At 29.5% G+C, this 15,752-nt stretch overlaps 1 protein-coding gene and 1 pseudogene across 3 annotated transcripts; one reads left to right on the forward strand and one right to left on the reverse strand.

Moving 5' to 3' along the window:
• The first annotated feature begins 6,382 nt into the window (after window positions 1-6,382).
• LOC112690003 lies at window positions 6,383-6,906 on the forward strand (annotated as a pseudogene).
• Window positions 6,907-7,930: 1,024 nt separating this feature from the next.
• Window positions 7,931-13,799, reverse strand: LOC112690033 (alpha-L-fucosidase-like). 3 transcript variants are annotated; one of them, XM_025563923.1, is made up of 10 exons: window positions 13,735-13,780; window positions 13,019-13,630; window positions 9,499-9,640; window positions 9,310-9,416; window positions 9,078-9,238; window positions 8,803-9,004; window positions 8,600-8,740; window positions 8,368-8,533; window positions 8,144-8,282; window positions 7,931-8,068 (listed from the first exon to the last, which is right to left on the reverse strand). In XM_025563923.1, the coding sequence occupies exons 2-10, from the start codon at window positions 13,245-13,247 to the stop codon at window positions 7,967-7,969; spliced, it is 1,389 nt and encodes a 462-aa protein (XP_025419708.1). In that variant the 5' UTR covers window positions 13,248-13,630; window positions 13,735-13,780; the 3' UTR covers window positions 7,931-7,966. The 3 variants fall into 3 exon arrangements, with proteins under 3 accessions (XP_025419708.1, XP_025419707.1, XP_025419709.1); XM_025563922.1 differs by having other exon boundaries at window positions 13,019-13,799; XM_025563924.1 differs by lacking the exon at window positions 13,735-13,780 and having other exon boundaries at window positions 7,935-8,068; window positions 9,499-11,086; window positions 13,019-13,106.
• Window positions 13,800-15,752: the final 1,953 nt, after the last annotated feature.

Below are 15,752 nucleotides of genomic sequence, written 5' to 3' on the forward strand. Positions count from 1 at the left end.
TGTTTCTCAATTTGAATCGAGTACATTTGATCACCCTCACCACCTCACAATACAATTTGCAGCTTTAATTTTTGTTCGACACTACACCGATTGGTGGCGCATTAAAGGGGGGGGGGAATTTGCCCCTTTCAAAAATCAACTTTTATTATTGATGATTTTTTTTTAATTTTTACACCTCTTTCGGTATTATTAAGTATTTTAAAAAATATTGTTGAGCATCTAATAAGAAATTAAAAAATTATACTATACCAAGTCACCTAGGTAATACTGAAATAGCAAAATAAGTATATTACATTTATTATTCGGTAAGATATAATATTTTCATTCAATGTTTATAATAAAGGCTCGGGTACACAGAACGCGGTATTCACTATAGGGTACATTTAAAAAATTTACAAAAGAAGAGTAAAATTGTACCTAAAAGTGTTTGATGAATGTTAGTATTTATAAAACCAAATAGTTTAGTTGAAGTACGTATATCCTTTTATTGATATTGCTCTAAGGATGCTATAATGTACACCTTCAAGTAATTGTTCAACGGAAAAATAATTTTCTACATAAAAAAGCGTCAAAACTTATTTAAGATCAACAATGGGAGAAAATCTCCTGCTAACCTCTCTGCTAATTCATTAGCAACCCTCAACATTGAAGCTGATTTAACAAAAACTATTAATTTTAATGATATTATTGAAACTTTTGTTTCTCAAAAGTCAAGAATAAACTATAAGCTATCAATTATTTTATCACAGTTAACAAGTTGTTTCCCGACGAAATTATTGATACACGAATTGTGTCCCGACAAAAATTTATATTTTAATATGTTTTACTATTTGTATTTTATTTTATTATCGTGCAGAAGTTAAGGTGTACATATGTCACGTATTATTATAAATATTGAAATAGCAATTCATTTTGTAATTGCCAATGTGTGGTCAACGATAGAAATTAAAGGCTGTCGCTCGCAATTTGATCAAGGTTGGTGGTGAAAAATTCAAGAAATCGGCTTATCAGCAAAATATAAAGATCAATCTTCGGAAATAAGCAAATTTTTAAAGTACATTTTTGATTTGCCATTTCTTTATCCAGATGAAGTAGAAAATGTATGTAATGTTTCAAATAATTCCGAAGTTCTTAAATTTGCAACTTAACTATGTTTTATGATAACTATGTCATGAATTATGCCGTATTTTATTCCTGTGAAAAATATTATCTACGTATTATATGTGTAATATTGTAATTGGAAAATGTATCACTTTGTATATTCAACTTATGTAGATGTTCCTGTAAATTTTATTCTTTGGAACATAATTCGTGTAACCCAAAAAAATCCATCGGACACAACTCGGTATTTAGAACATAAATCGTTTACGACCAATAGGTCGTTTTATTATGTATAACTAATAATAAATATAATGTATTTAATCTAATAAAAAACCATGCATTGTTAATCATTGTGCATATAATAAGTGTTGATTGCGTTTTCTATATTTAATATATATATACATTTTTTTTTTAAGAAAGGGAATTCACTTTGAATAAAAAAGATTAGGTTAACGTTAGGATATGTATTACTATAAAATTATCTAATACAATATCGCAAAACAACTGATTTATAATTTGTTTCATAAAATTAATTTTTTTATTGCTTAACTTTGAATTTATTTATATATATATATATATATATTTTTTAATGGGAAGGGCGGAAAAATTATTTTGCCCCGGGGCGCATTTATATTAAACACGCCATTGACACCAATACTACCTTTCACATATTTGTTCCTTATTTTATCTTCTCCTGTCACTCCACTCATCCATACTTTTTCAATATCACACTTCTCATATACATCTAATATCACACATTCAGTTCAATTAGTATCGTTTATAAGTTTGAAATTCTTATGTGAATACCTGTCACTGTGGGCCAAAGAGAGGCAAGTCATACTACAGATCCAACATCTTCAAAACGGAAAAAATAAATAAAATATAGTTATGTTATGTTATATAAGTCTCAACCTAAATCATAACACTCTTACGATTGTAAATTATAACACATGTACAATGGTAAAATGTACTTAATAATTAATATATATAGTAGGTATTAATTAAATAAAAATATAAATTAGTTTTAGAATTAAGTTATAAAGAATAACATAAAGACGTACACACATAAAGTAGGTAGCTTACGGTTAAAATCACTTAAAATTCTAATTTAAAAATATTGTTTGGTAACAGGTTATAACCGGTATTAACCACAACCGTAACCGTAACTTCAGTTTCATATTTTTAAAATTTATAATTTAAACCAAAACTTCGGGAATTTTTTTCTGAAAAACCTAACCGAAACCGAGACCGGAAAAAACATAAAGGTTACAATCCCTAATTAATTTAGTCAATATTTTTTAAGAATGATACAAATTCTGAAAAAAACTATACCTGTATTTACTGGTATATTGTAGTGAGTTAATAAAAACAATCGCCATGCTGATCAGAAAATTCAAAAAAAAAAATAGCGTCATCAAATGCTAGTAAATAATTAGACGTCATAAATGTATATAAATGAAATTGCAAAGTAGATACACAAACGTACAAACAATTTTTAAATATACATTTTTATTTTTTGTAGCATTTTTAAGTAGAAACTATCAAGTTGAGAATAAATTAATTAATTCAATTTCAGGGTTGATTAAATCTCTATAGTCACCCACTCGGCATACTACTGATAGCACCAAGCCAACAGTCAAATTTGTGTACACTGGGCATCCCGCCGAAGAGCTAAACTAGTCTTAATAGAGGGTCAATGGTATTTAATTATAGATATTCCCGCTACGTTAAAATATAGAAAGCCCTTATAAAACATTCGTGATATATTTTTACCTTTGTTACTTCCACTATTCTTTCCTTTCGCCAATACTTGTAGTGTGTTCAATTATTCAAATCACTTGGCCATCAGGCGTCCATTATAACTTAGACACGTATAAATAATATAATGACACAAGCTAAACGTGGAAACGTAATAAAGAGAGAAAACAAACTGCATATTATCGCACACTAGGTGTAAAATTATTTTTAACTGTTGGTATGGTTTTTGGTGGATAATAAGTTTATAACAGTTGAAAAAAACGTTTATTTTTTAAAATTCGCAATCGCATGGCATTTTTTCTTTTAATGAAGTTCATAAATAAGAAATAATTATTTTATAATTAAATAAATGAGTTTTAAAAAATGTATAGTTAAAGATTATATAGACATTAGACTTAACCTAATAGGTATCCATAATATGTATCTACGAATATGAGAAAGAAAAAATTGCAGACCTACAACGAATTACGAAATCGTGGAATACATAAGAACGGCCTATAAGAAAAATCAAGCATTTATTTTATTCTAATTTGAATTAAATACCGATTGTATTAATTAGCTTGTGAAAGAATGATTATTCAAAATGTTTGACTTAATGAAGACATAAGCACTAAGTGAAGCTAAAAAGTAATCAACCAATTTAACCCATTCAAGTTAGTTATCCAAACGAAAATCAATTCAAACCTATAATAATAATCCAATTACGGCGTTCGTTTAATGACTATTTACTTACACTCGAATATATACCTAAGCTATAGGTCCTATAGGCTATAACTCAAAAGAAAATTTCTTTAGAAATGTTAAATCAAACAATATTATAAAATGCAATGTACATACGCTTATATAAAGAATAAACATACATGCAATAGCGCTTAAAATGTTCTTCCGCTGTTTAACAACAATAGTGCGATCGAAAAAAAAACGTTAATCAAATACTCATTTATGCTATATAATTATTTACCTCGTCCTGCTATAGCTTATGGTATATATTAGCAACCTCACTCTCCACAATTAGCTTATAATTTACTGTATTTGCACTCAACGCTTGCCCTAAAATACTATCTAAAAATCCATGCAAATTTTCAAAATAACTCTTACCCGGTAAAACACGATTGCTCAATTTTTTGTCTTTTTACCCGACTAATTACACCACGATTGCGCAAAAAAATTGTAACACGATTGCGCCCCGATCCCTTTTTACCTGATAAAATCACAACACCATTGCACATTAATTTATATGTACGAGTACATACTATGTATAATAATTTATGTATAATATAAAATAATGTATACAATACATACTTTTTATAATTTGAATATACATACACTCAAACTATTAATTCACAAAATGCACTTTTTCAAAATCGAAATGAAAAGTTGATTGAGCTAATTATAGTTATAATAAAAATATCGACTAATGATTAAAAGTATAGAAAAAAAAAAATTTTTATTAAAAAAAATGTCTACTATTGACCATATCAGTAAATACATTTAGCATCACATGTAATTTAGAAAAAAACAATTTTTAACCAAGCCGATAATAATAACGATGATAATTTGTTAACAGTTGTAAGCCTGTAATAATTAGGAAGAAAAATTGTGAATTAATAGGTAATAAGTTTGAGTGCATGTATATGAAAATTATATGAAGGAAGTATGTATTGTATACATTATTTTATGTTGTATATAAATTATTATATATAGTATATACACATGTAATTTGGTACGCAATGGTGTTGTGATTTTATCAGGTAAAAAGAGATCGGGGCGCAATCGTGTTGCAAACCTTTAACCAACTAATTTTTAACTTATCCTCAGATAATTCACCTCGATGTCTCAAACGTAACTGGACTTGTGAGTTTTTCATTTAAATAATCAAAAAAAAAAAAAAAAAAAAATGATTACTGTTATTTTTATTAGAATAATTATTTTCCTAGTCCTGTATAGAAGTCGACTTTCAATAATTTATTTGAAATATTATATATTAACTTTTTTAGTTGGTATTATTTTGCATTTTTTCACTTTTTATTACCGAGTTTAATAATTAAAAAATCAAAATTCGGCTTCTATACAGGAATAGAAAAACTTCTTGTCTACAAGAAAGATTTTCTCCAAAACCACTTAATAAGCCATATTATTGAAAATGTGAAAACTCATTTTTATACCATTTTTTACTACTGTTGCTATTTTGTAAAAATATCTGATGATATAATGTTAATCATTAATTTTAAAATTAGCAGCTAATGTTAGAACGCGCATTATCAATTATTATACATTGCGCTACCTGAGTCGCCAGAATTGCCATTCTATGATGTAGCTGCTGCTGCTATTTTACATTAATGTGTTTTAATATAACAGCAGCTATAGTATGGTATAGGAAAACATACAAACCATAGTACGAAATTTAGCAATCACTGCTATTGTTTACACTGAATAGTAGTTCTATTATAGCTGATTTTGCTATTTTTTTACCATCACTAATTGTCAGTACGTGTTCTATCGTTAATCCTAAATCACGTTTGTTTAATACTTTAAAATGTTAGCAGTCGAATTATTTAACAAATTATGTGATTATTTTTTTTAAAAATACCGTATTATAATGTTTAAAAAATAAACTATTTCCACAAAATAATGAAACCACATATAACACAGTGAAACAAAGATGCACATAAGAAAACAAAGATTAATTATGGGTGATAGATACTGAAATCAATACTATACGATATATCACAAAAAGATGTCAGACATAAATCAATAAAATAAACAAATAGATTTTTTTCATTTGCTGATTTTAATGCACAATGCAATTTAAATTTCAGTTTGAGTCACATACAAGTATTCATTTATAATTGGTCACAAAATGTACCTATTAAAACGGTTTCTATGATAATTTAACTTCAAATGTAACCAGTTGACTTTTAAGACCCATATGGATCTACGGCTCTCAAATTTGGGGTTGTGCCAAACCGTCCCAATTACAAACCATCTAAGCATTCCAGTCCATATCCCTCCGTCTCATAACATCTGCCCCATGGTACGTAACAAATAATACACTTCACAAGGACTTAAAAATACAAACGGTTGAACATCTAACTAAACAATACTACACCAAATTTCACAAAAAACTACATCTACACCATAATCCTCTTATCTCCTACTTGTCATCACGTACACTTCCCGACAACCCCCCTCGACATTTTAAAAGACGCTGGTGTCGTGATCTTTTATGATCTAAAAAAAAAAAAAAAATTAAAATTAAAAAAAAATTTAATTTAGATTAATTTAAATCTGAAGGGTTCTATCACTGGATGGTCTCCCTTATCCTGTCACTCTGTCTTTATATTATATTGTGTTGTACATATTATCACATTTACTCAATGTGTTTTGTTAATACAGATTGTAAATTTTCAAATAAAAAAAAAAATAAAAATAAAAAAAAAAAAAACCAGTTGACTGGTATAACTTGTGTAAAGACGTGTATTGTTCATTATTTGAAAACCATCAGAAGATGAGAGGATAAATTTTTGGAACATTAATGAGGTGGAGAAAAGAGAATAATCGAGGAGGACCGCTGCTAGGTGATCGATGTTATAAACAATTACAAGATAATTCGGCAGACTTTAATTATGACAGTGATCAAGAGAATCAAAATAATCTAGTCGATTTACATATATCCAACAGAAATTATGGTCACATATAGAGAAACCTTGTGTATTCGAATTATGTATTCAAATTGGAGACAATTTGAAATGAAGGTTTTTTTGTTATATAAAAACGTAATAAAGAAACTAATTCCGATTAACGAAAAAAAAATATTACCGGGTTCGATAGTATCAGACGAATGGAGAACATGTATGTTCAAGAAATTATGTTATGTTATATGTATTATGTTATTTTTTATTATATTCAAGAATATATTCTTGTTTAAAAAATAGGGGCTATAATTATAGAACAGTAAACCATTCAAAAAATGTTGTTGATCTAATTAGTGGAACTCTCACACAAGCAATTGAATATTCATGAGAAGTATTAAAAATTAAAATTTAACAAAAAAAAATGCATAGAACATCAATTGAAATATTGTCACGTCATTTAATTCAGGTATGATACCGATCCATTAAAAAGCAGGATACAATTTTTTTTTTAAATGTTAGTGAAAACTGTTTCGCAGTTTTTCGCTAACAAGTCGGTAAATTGACAAAATCAAAGGACACAGAAAAATTGTTTGTTTTTAAAATTATTGTTTTGTATTTTTTCGTGTTTCGCGTTGCATATGAAAGTACTGCGAAATACTATGAAACGGGAAACGCACATAGTTTGTAGTGACCTTAATTATAAAAATAACATAATTTTATGATTTTTAATTTGACTGTTTTCAATTTAATTATCGGTTCGGTAGGTCACGTATTTTATCGGTCACATATTAATCGAATAGCGGCGGAAATTAAATTATAAATTGCCGAATTCCGTCCCAGGCTGCTGAAAATGACCGAGTTCCGTCCCAGAGGCGCATAATCTATGTCTGAATTCCATCCTAGGTAGGTAGAAATAATAATGGTATATCCACCCATATCAGTAATAGTCAGTACAATTCAAAAGTAAAATATAATTTTGATGACACCAGTTTATGTGTCAGGATTCGTCTAAGTTTTTACCAGCCTATTTCAAAAAAATCTAAAAAATAATAATTTACATTTTCATTTCCAGTTAGCTGATATATTTAGCCGGGTTCTAGTAAAAAAAATAATTTAAATAATAATTAAACATAAGGCTGTTTTACCGGATTTTACATTTTAAACATGCCGGTAAAGCTGCCAGTCTTAAGCCTGAAGAAAATGTGAAGGAAAATGTTACCGCTACCTATATCATAGTAACAAACAGGTAATAGGATGGAATTCGGACATAGTTATTCCGCCTCCGGGACGAAATTCGGTACCAGCCATTAAATTAAGCTTAAGACGTTTTTAAGAATATAATTCAAGTATTATTATTCTTTAATTATATATTATATAAATTATAATGTAAATGTATTTTAACGAATCTAAAATATTTTATAAAAAATATTTAATAACTATGCATAATAGTATAAAATTCTCAAAAACTCTTTTCATAGTTTCATAGTTATTTTCAGAGCCCAACCCCAATTTCCTTTTATTCTAGATCTATCTTCAAGCTTAATTGTCAAACCACCTTTTGATCGATGTTTCCACTGCAAATGTACAAATATTGTTTATATGGAACGTTCGTATTTTAAATAATAAAAATGCAATTTTAAATTAGTTACATTTAGTTTACTCTGGGTTTCCAACATAATCACAGATTCAATATTTAACTTATCCAGACATTCAGAGTTAAGCTTATTTTCTTTGGGCCATTGCATGAATATTGAATAAATTATTGCCGGATTATTTCCTTGAGTAAACCTTAAAATTAAAATCATATAATATATATATATTATATACATGGTGAATAATAAATTACTTTAAAATATAATGCTAATCATCTTACCACAAATATGAATTGTAAGTATCATTTTGGCACTTTGACCACGGCTGACTGTTGTAAATAGATTCACCGTTTACGGATAACCATTGACCGATCTGTAACAAGCGTTCTTCGTGCAACGGCGGAATCATGCCATCACTAGTTGGGCTTATGTTTAATAACAGATTACCTGAAAATTCAAACCAACTTATTCGAATTCATCTTTATATATATGATATATTATTTGACGGCGCACCTCCAAAGCTAACTGTTTCCACCAACTGAGTGATTAGATTTTGAATGGTGTACACATCTAATGCTCGAGCATTTTTTCTGTAGCCCCACGAATACTTATCGATCGTCATAGCGTTTTCCCATTTTCTGCCAACTATCTTTCCTAAAATACGATTTTTACTGTAAAAAGTCACGTAATCAAATCTTTTCAAATCAACGCGTTACCTGGTTGATACCTGTCTGCACAAGTCAAATATCCACCGTGTTTACATAGCGTATCAGTCCCCCAACGGTCGTTCACAACGATTGTGTCTTTCACGGGGCTATCGTTGTACAACCAAGCGAGAAAATTCAACGAATCCCAATAAGTGGCTGGTGCTTCCCATTCGCCATCCGACCATATGACTTCTGGCTTATAATTGTTCACCTAAAGCACAATAATATTGCAATATCGGTAAAAAAAATGGAATGTTGTATTCAATGTGCCGTATTTGATTTACCAATTCGTAAAGTTCCGGCAGAACTTTCTCGGTCACAAAAGTACGGGTAGTTAGATTGGACTGTTTGTCTTGCACCCAAAGCGGGTTAAACCACTCGTATAACGAATGGTACACACCAAACCTAGTAGAATTTAAGTTTCTCACGGCTCTGCTCAGTTCTCCTATTTTCCATGTGTAATGTTCATCGGTTAAATAAATCAAATAAAATATATAAATATTACGATACACAAACCTACTAGATCTCTGTGTGGTCCGACGTCTACGGAGTTCCATCCAAACGCTCTTTTTGACGGCCACATCGTGTATCCTTCGTGGTGTTTAGTGGTCAGTACTACGTATCTGATTAGTAAAAAGTAAAAACCGACCAATGTTCAAGTTTAGGACAAGTAGGATTATAAAAATCTATCGACTTATTAATTACTTTGCCCCGGAGTCTTTGATTATGCTAGCCCATTGCACGGGGTCGAAGAACTCTGCAGTGAACTGTGGACCAAAATCTTGGTACGTGAAATCGGGCTTGTAGTTTTTTGTCATGTAATTTACGTAAGCCGCTCCTTTCTTACCTATGTGTAGATATATTTATTGACGCGGTCCCGTCAAAGCTGAGGTACATCATGTACACCACTATTTATTTAACGTATGGCAAATATAGCAGATTTACAACAATATTACACAATAAAGTGAGCAAAACAAATACAATAAGTAATATGTACACCACTATCGCGGACCTGCGCTCGCTTTTTACCCAGATACAACCCGGGCGATAACACCGGTTCGGCAAAACCCACCGACCTCATACTCCGGACAAAGGAGGGGATAGTTGCCGAAAACCAGTGACATTTTTACTGACAACCACCACCGGTTACTTCGGTTCCGATCCATTCTGCACAACACCGAAACGTCTTCGACTGTTCTTTTGTATTTTGATTAACATATCTTTGTACGAAGAGTGCTCATAGAACTCTTGTGTTTTTTTCATCGAATGATTATAAAATTAATATACACCAATTCTGTTCAATATAATAACCAATCGAGTAGTTATTTCTTTTGACCGGCAACCCATCGAGGACCATAACAAGCGTGCCATGTCAATATATATAAATATATACTTATTGAATTATTATATTAAAAACCATAACTTAAATATTCCAATTCATTTTATTGCTACCCGTTCCCGTTAATTTATTTCTTACGACATCAAAAAATTATATTACAATTCATTAGATATTTTTTAATGACAACTTTATACGGTTATCGAACTGTCGATCGTTGGTTGCATTAGGCTACTGGAGTCATAGATAATGAAAGAATACTTTTTTATCTATGACTGGAGTAATAATAACCGATTATTAAATAAATATTAATAATGTTTTAAAATATTTAATTTTCTCATAAAAAGCAATATGGACCTGTTGTATTATATGTCATCGTCAATTAATTCATTGAATTAACGGCCGTTCAGTAGTCCCAAACATTTGTTTAGCTTGCAGAGATTTCAATTTTTTTAATTTTACGCATATTATAGCCTGTACACCATATAAACCTTTTTAATATAAATATTTCACAATAATTACTATTAAACATGTTTTAATAATAAAAATATTACCATTGTGTTATTTTCAGTCTTTGTACGCTTTTCACTAAACAAACTAAAATAGTAACAATCACAAAAAGTTGAAAATTCAAGTTATTATCATTTTGACTACATTTTTTTCAAAATGTTTTCCTATTCACCTCATTTTACGGTATCACTTGTATCTGGACATACTGGATGTATTGCTTATATATAATGGATTTTCTTTATCAGTAAATATAAGTAATGATATTTTTCATTGATATTTTGTTGTTGTGGTTTTCTGATTGGAGATATCAGTGAATCTGACCATACAAGCAACATATTCTTCATTTTGATACGTTCTAGAATTTTTCTTAGTATGATGCTCACTAAATAATTTATAAACTTTGTTACGATTATACTGAGCTTCTTCTTCTCTGAGCAGATAATTCTCCTTAACAAAAAATTATACATATAATAGTTTCAGTTTTGATAATAATTTATGAAATTTAATTTAATTCACTTATTGGTAAAATCATATCACGATCACATTATCACCATGTATCAATATTTTGTGCACACTCGGGGACATTTCGAACCCATGGTTTTATAACCATGAGTATAAATGTAATCTGTTTTTAAATACAGTTTTACTGTCTCAATCCCTTAATTTTGGAATGCATCCTAGTTTACCGAATGACTACTTGCCTAGCTAATTAAATATTGCCTAACCGTTTATTTTAATTTAAGTTTAACCCAGTACCATTTCTAAAGCCTTTTCGTGATTCTGAAAAAATGTTCTTTCAGTATTTCCATTATTAGTTGTACCATACCCATATTATAATTAAATACTAGAAAGAATAAACTAATATAATAAAATATAATATTGACTCTTAAAAGTAATAAAATTACTAACCTTGCAATACAACATTATCTAAAAGTCTCATTTTAGTTTTAAATGTTTCTTGAATTTTTTTTTTCTGTACCTAACTAAACAAAATTTTATTTTCTTTCGATCTCAACTATAAACTATATATAAATTAATATTAAAACCATATACAATATTATTGAAAGTACCCAATTACCCTTCAAATTTTCAATAGTAATCGATGAGTTATGTGCAATAGATATTCGAAAAACCGTATTCACGTATGTAAGGTAGATAAACTAAACTTGAGATTTTCAGGATTCACAGATAGCTTTTGAACTTTTTCAATAAAATTATTATTTTTTATAGAGCAATTATAAATATAACAACATTTCCTTGATTGTTATATTTATATATTTATTATATATTATTATTATATATATTTATATATATTTCCTTGATGAGTTATACACCTGACATTTTTTAATGTTGTTAAAAAGATATATAGTTAAGCCATTCCGAATTTTTATTCTAAAATGGGTTAAATGTTACATGCTGACCATTTTTGTTATAAAAAAAACTGAATAGGAAAGTAATTGAGCTTCAATTTTTTATCATATACAGCCCTCCAATACTTCCCTAAATACTTTTGTCAAGTAAAAATGATTTCGAAGAATAACTTTGTGGTACTTTTCCATATAAAATCTTCTTTTGTAAAATGATTTCTATTATTATTGATACTGGAAAAATTTAAAAGTAAATATTGTGAGAACTCCATGGGGCAAATAAAGGCAAATTATAGTTGTTTATATAAAATAACCAATACCTCAGGTATATTAAATACATTTTGTTAATATTAGTTACCTAATTATTAATTAAATCTTTTTTTTTAAATATGTATAAATTAAAATCAAACTGAGAAATCTTAAATTGCTACTTCATGCTCAAAAAATTATTATGTTTAAAAAAATACACTTACTTAAAAACATTGACTTCCATGTTAAAATATATTGGCAAAAGAAATCCTAACAATTTACACAAAACAACAGTCAGAAGAGAAATGAACAAATAAAATTTAGAAACGTCCAATGCATGTACAATAAAAACTACACTTAATATTATTTTAACCAGTTTTTATCGAGTTCATACACAGATAACAATTGCACGATGGTACGTTTATCATATTAGAAATTCATGTTAAATCAAATAATTTAACAAAAATTTAAAATTATCTTTTGGCAAGTTAAATTAATGTTTGGGACCACTGTGAGCCGGTCGAAAAACAAATATTGTCGGTGAAGACTTATTTTCATAACACAAGAGCTGTTCAAAAAAATAAGTAAACTCACGTCATAAAACAAAATGGGTAAGTACTCTCACAGAATTTCGTCATCGACCCTGTCGGAAACAAAATTTGCCCACAGTAAAAATATATTTTTCCGGTCCAGACGCTGCTTTAAAGTTACCGAGAGTGAAAGTTATAGGGGAGGGATGTGAGTTTTTTTTTTTTTACTTTACCTCTCCAATTCATCCAAAACCATTCACTTCCGAACGCCGGTACCGAGTAAATGCCCCAGTGGATGAATATTCCGAATTTCGCCTGGTCGTACCACGCGGGCAGCGACCTAGCGTCCAAGCTGGTCCAGTCCGGCTCGTATCGTCCGACTTTTGCGGCCGATGAGACAGTGTACGCGAGCGCTACGACTACCAAGGTCGTGGTTGCGGTACCGCGGACAGAAGCCGACATACCGTGTCGCGGAGACCAACTTTTGATGGATCGAGTTCGCTCGCGCGTCCTGAGCACGTCCGCCACTGGTAGGGCTGCTATGGATTTACTGATAGTACGCGGTTGTGTTGTTATTCAAGAATATACGACAGATTTACATATACAAAAAAAAAAAAAATCCTCAAAAACGATTTGCTTCTAGAAAATCATGAGCACACGACGAAAGAATTTGTATTTACCGATAGACGATGTTGAACTAATAATAGAAAAAAGGGATATACTACAAAAAAAGACTTGATCATTTATTTATCGAAATCGAGTTGTTGTTTAGTCGCCTTCACCAATCTTATGATCTTCACCAACGTAGTATTAAATACGCATCAATGTATAAAATAGTAAATTCTCTGTCAACAAAATATCAACCCCGTAAGACCACTATATTTGAAAGAGTGAAATAAAAAGGTTTTAATTCGTTATCGAATTATATTTTATACAAATATGATTTTACAAATTTTTCCGTTCCCAAACGATTAAGTGCTGTCACCGCAAAATAATACTATGTACGCAACACGGTCACTGACCGGTTCGTCATCGTAGTCACCATGACATTTGCATACCGTATCGCATATTCCCGCTTCATTAGAATAAGCATTGAATTTATAAATAAATATAATTGGTCATTATATACTTAAATATCGAGGTCGTCGTGTTTATATATAAGGTTGGGAGTAAAAAAGCAATTGAACTATTGAACCGTGTGGTGGTGTGTAAATAAATAAGCACATATGTCATTATTCATAATATAGAACTTTATAATTTCAAGACAATGGTGGTAGGATAGAAAAAACAAAATTTTTATACAAATATTTAACACTTACTCACGAAATATATATTTACATACTAAATTATGCTTATTCGGGTGATTAAGAAATCATCTTAAGAAAATTACTTTCTTATTGAAAATAAACTTTCAAATATTTATCATTACAATTGCATAGATCTCATAGTTCACTGATGTTGAGTTAAATATACGACGACAGTTCTTCCTAATTATATTTTATATCAATTTTAAAAATCCATTTTTTTTTTTTCATATTGTTATTTATAAAATACACGTTTATTTTTTAACCGTATCGTGACAACGTTTAGCGAAATTATTGAGGTAATCATAATATGAATATATTATATTCAAACAACTAATGAATCGGCAAACACAACATTTTAAAATAACGACCTTGGCATTGCAGCAATACAGTGTGAGTGGAAACACTCAATAATTATGAGCAGAATGATTATATTTAAATTCTCTTATTTTGACCAATTTAAACACATTATACACCTTTTAGAATAAGTTGACTATTTTTGTGTTCATCAGTTTTGTGTATGCGCACAATACATTTTTTTTTTAAAAAACTTGGTTTATTTTTGACTCAGTATTATTTTCCTACTATTTATTTAATTCATTTAAAACGATGAATTTATTTCCTAAGATAAACAATGGCCTAGTTATAGTATTTTGAATAATTTAAATTATTTTCACGGGCAGCTGGTGAGAAATTTTTGTTTTACATTTATATAACACAAATGAATATTAATATTTTAATTCGAAAAACCTTTATTTATCTAATAAATGTTTTGAACTGTACACCATAGTGCAATGTATACAATTTTCAACGCGAATTAAAAATTCTCGATTGATAGCAAAATAATTTGTTTCTCCATAAATTCATTACATGTTGAAGTTATTTTATTTTTCAAATCAAGAAGACGTAGGTTACCGATTTCATATGACTTCTGTTGATTTTAAATGCCGAAATTCCCTTGCTTTTCCTTTATTCTCTTTAGGTTGTCCTTAAGCAAAGTAATTTTTCCCACTGTATGGAAAACATGCTTGATTATTCCTATCCTGAAATCTGGTAATCTATTTGATATGTCGAACTTTATCCAATCTTCTTTGTCTGGCAAAACTTTTCGAATCTATAATCCACTCTTCCATTAAAATAAGTGTTAACCACATAATCCACAATAAACAACATGGTCTTAAATCTGGAAAATCTACTATCACAAGTAGTTTAGATAACATCTTTCACAAATTGGATAATCCAAAAACTGGTTCTCAAGTTGCGTATGGTTAATTCCTTCTCTCATGGCTTAAGGAAGCAATTTGTCTCCATCAGTGGTTTCTCTCCAATATTTCAACCCTGGTGTTACCCAAGGTGGTCATCTTAGTCCCTTCTGTTAATTTTATTTATGAATTCTCTAAATGATTGTTCATATTTTGTTAAAGTTATCTTATTTGCCGATGACATAAAACTTTACTTAAAAGTAAATTTTCCCTCAGACTGTCATCATTTTAAATCTGATCTTACTCTTAACATCGGAAAATATCACATCATGCCCTTCTTAAGTAATACTTCACCTCTTTTTCTCTTCTATTATGTTAATGGTTTTATACTTAATCGTATATGTCCGCAAGTTGAAAAAGGTTGAGCACGCATGGTCTAAAATCAACTTAGTCCTGGTCAC

This window comes from Sipha flava, unplaced genomic scaffold (assembly GCF_003268045.1).
Source record: "Sipha flava isolate LNK unplaced genomic scaffold, YSA_version1 48_pilon_pilon, whole genome shotgun sequence".
Classification (NCBI taxonomy): Eukaryota; Metazoa; Arthropoda; class Insecta; order Hemiptera; family Aphididae; genus Sipha; species Sipha flava.

Bases quoted from the DNA above. Each gene is read 5' to 3' on its own strand.
- LOC112690033 (XM_025563922.1), bottom strand. From the start codon at position 13,247: ATGTCGGCTTCTGTCCGCGGTACCGCAACCACGACCTTGGTAGTCGTA. The intron at 8,283-8,367 runs GTAAGATGATTA...TTTAATTTTAAG, and splicing joins ACTTACAATTCATATTTGTG to GTTTACTCAAGGAAATAATC. The intron at 8,069-8,143 runs GTAACTAATTTA...GTACATTTGCAG, and splicing joins AAACCCAGAGTAAACTAAAT to TGGAAACATCGATCAAAAGG.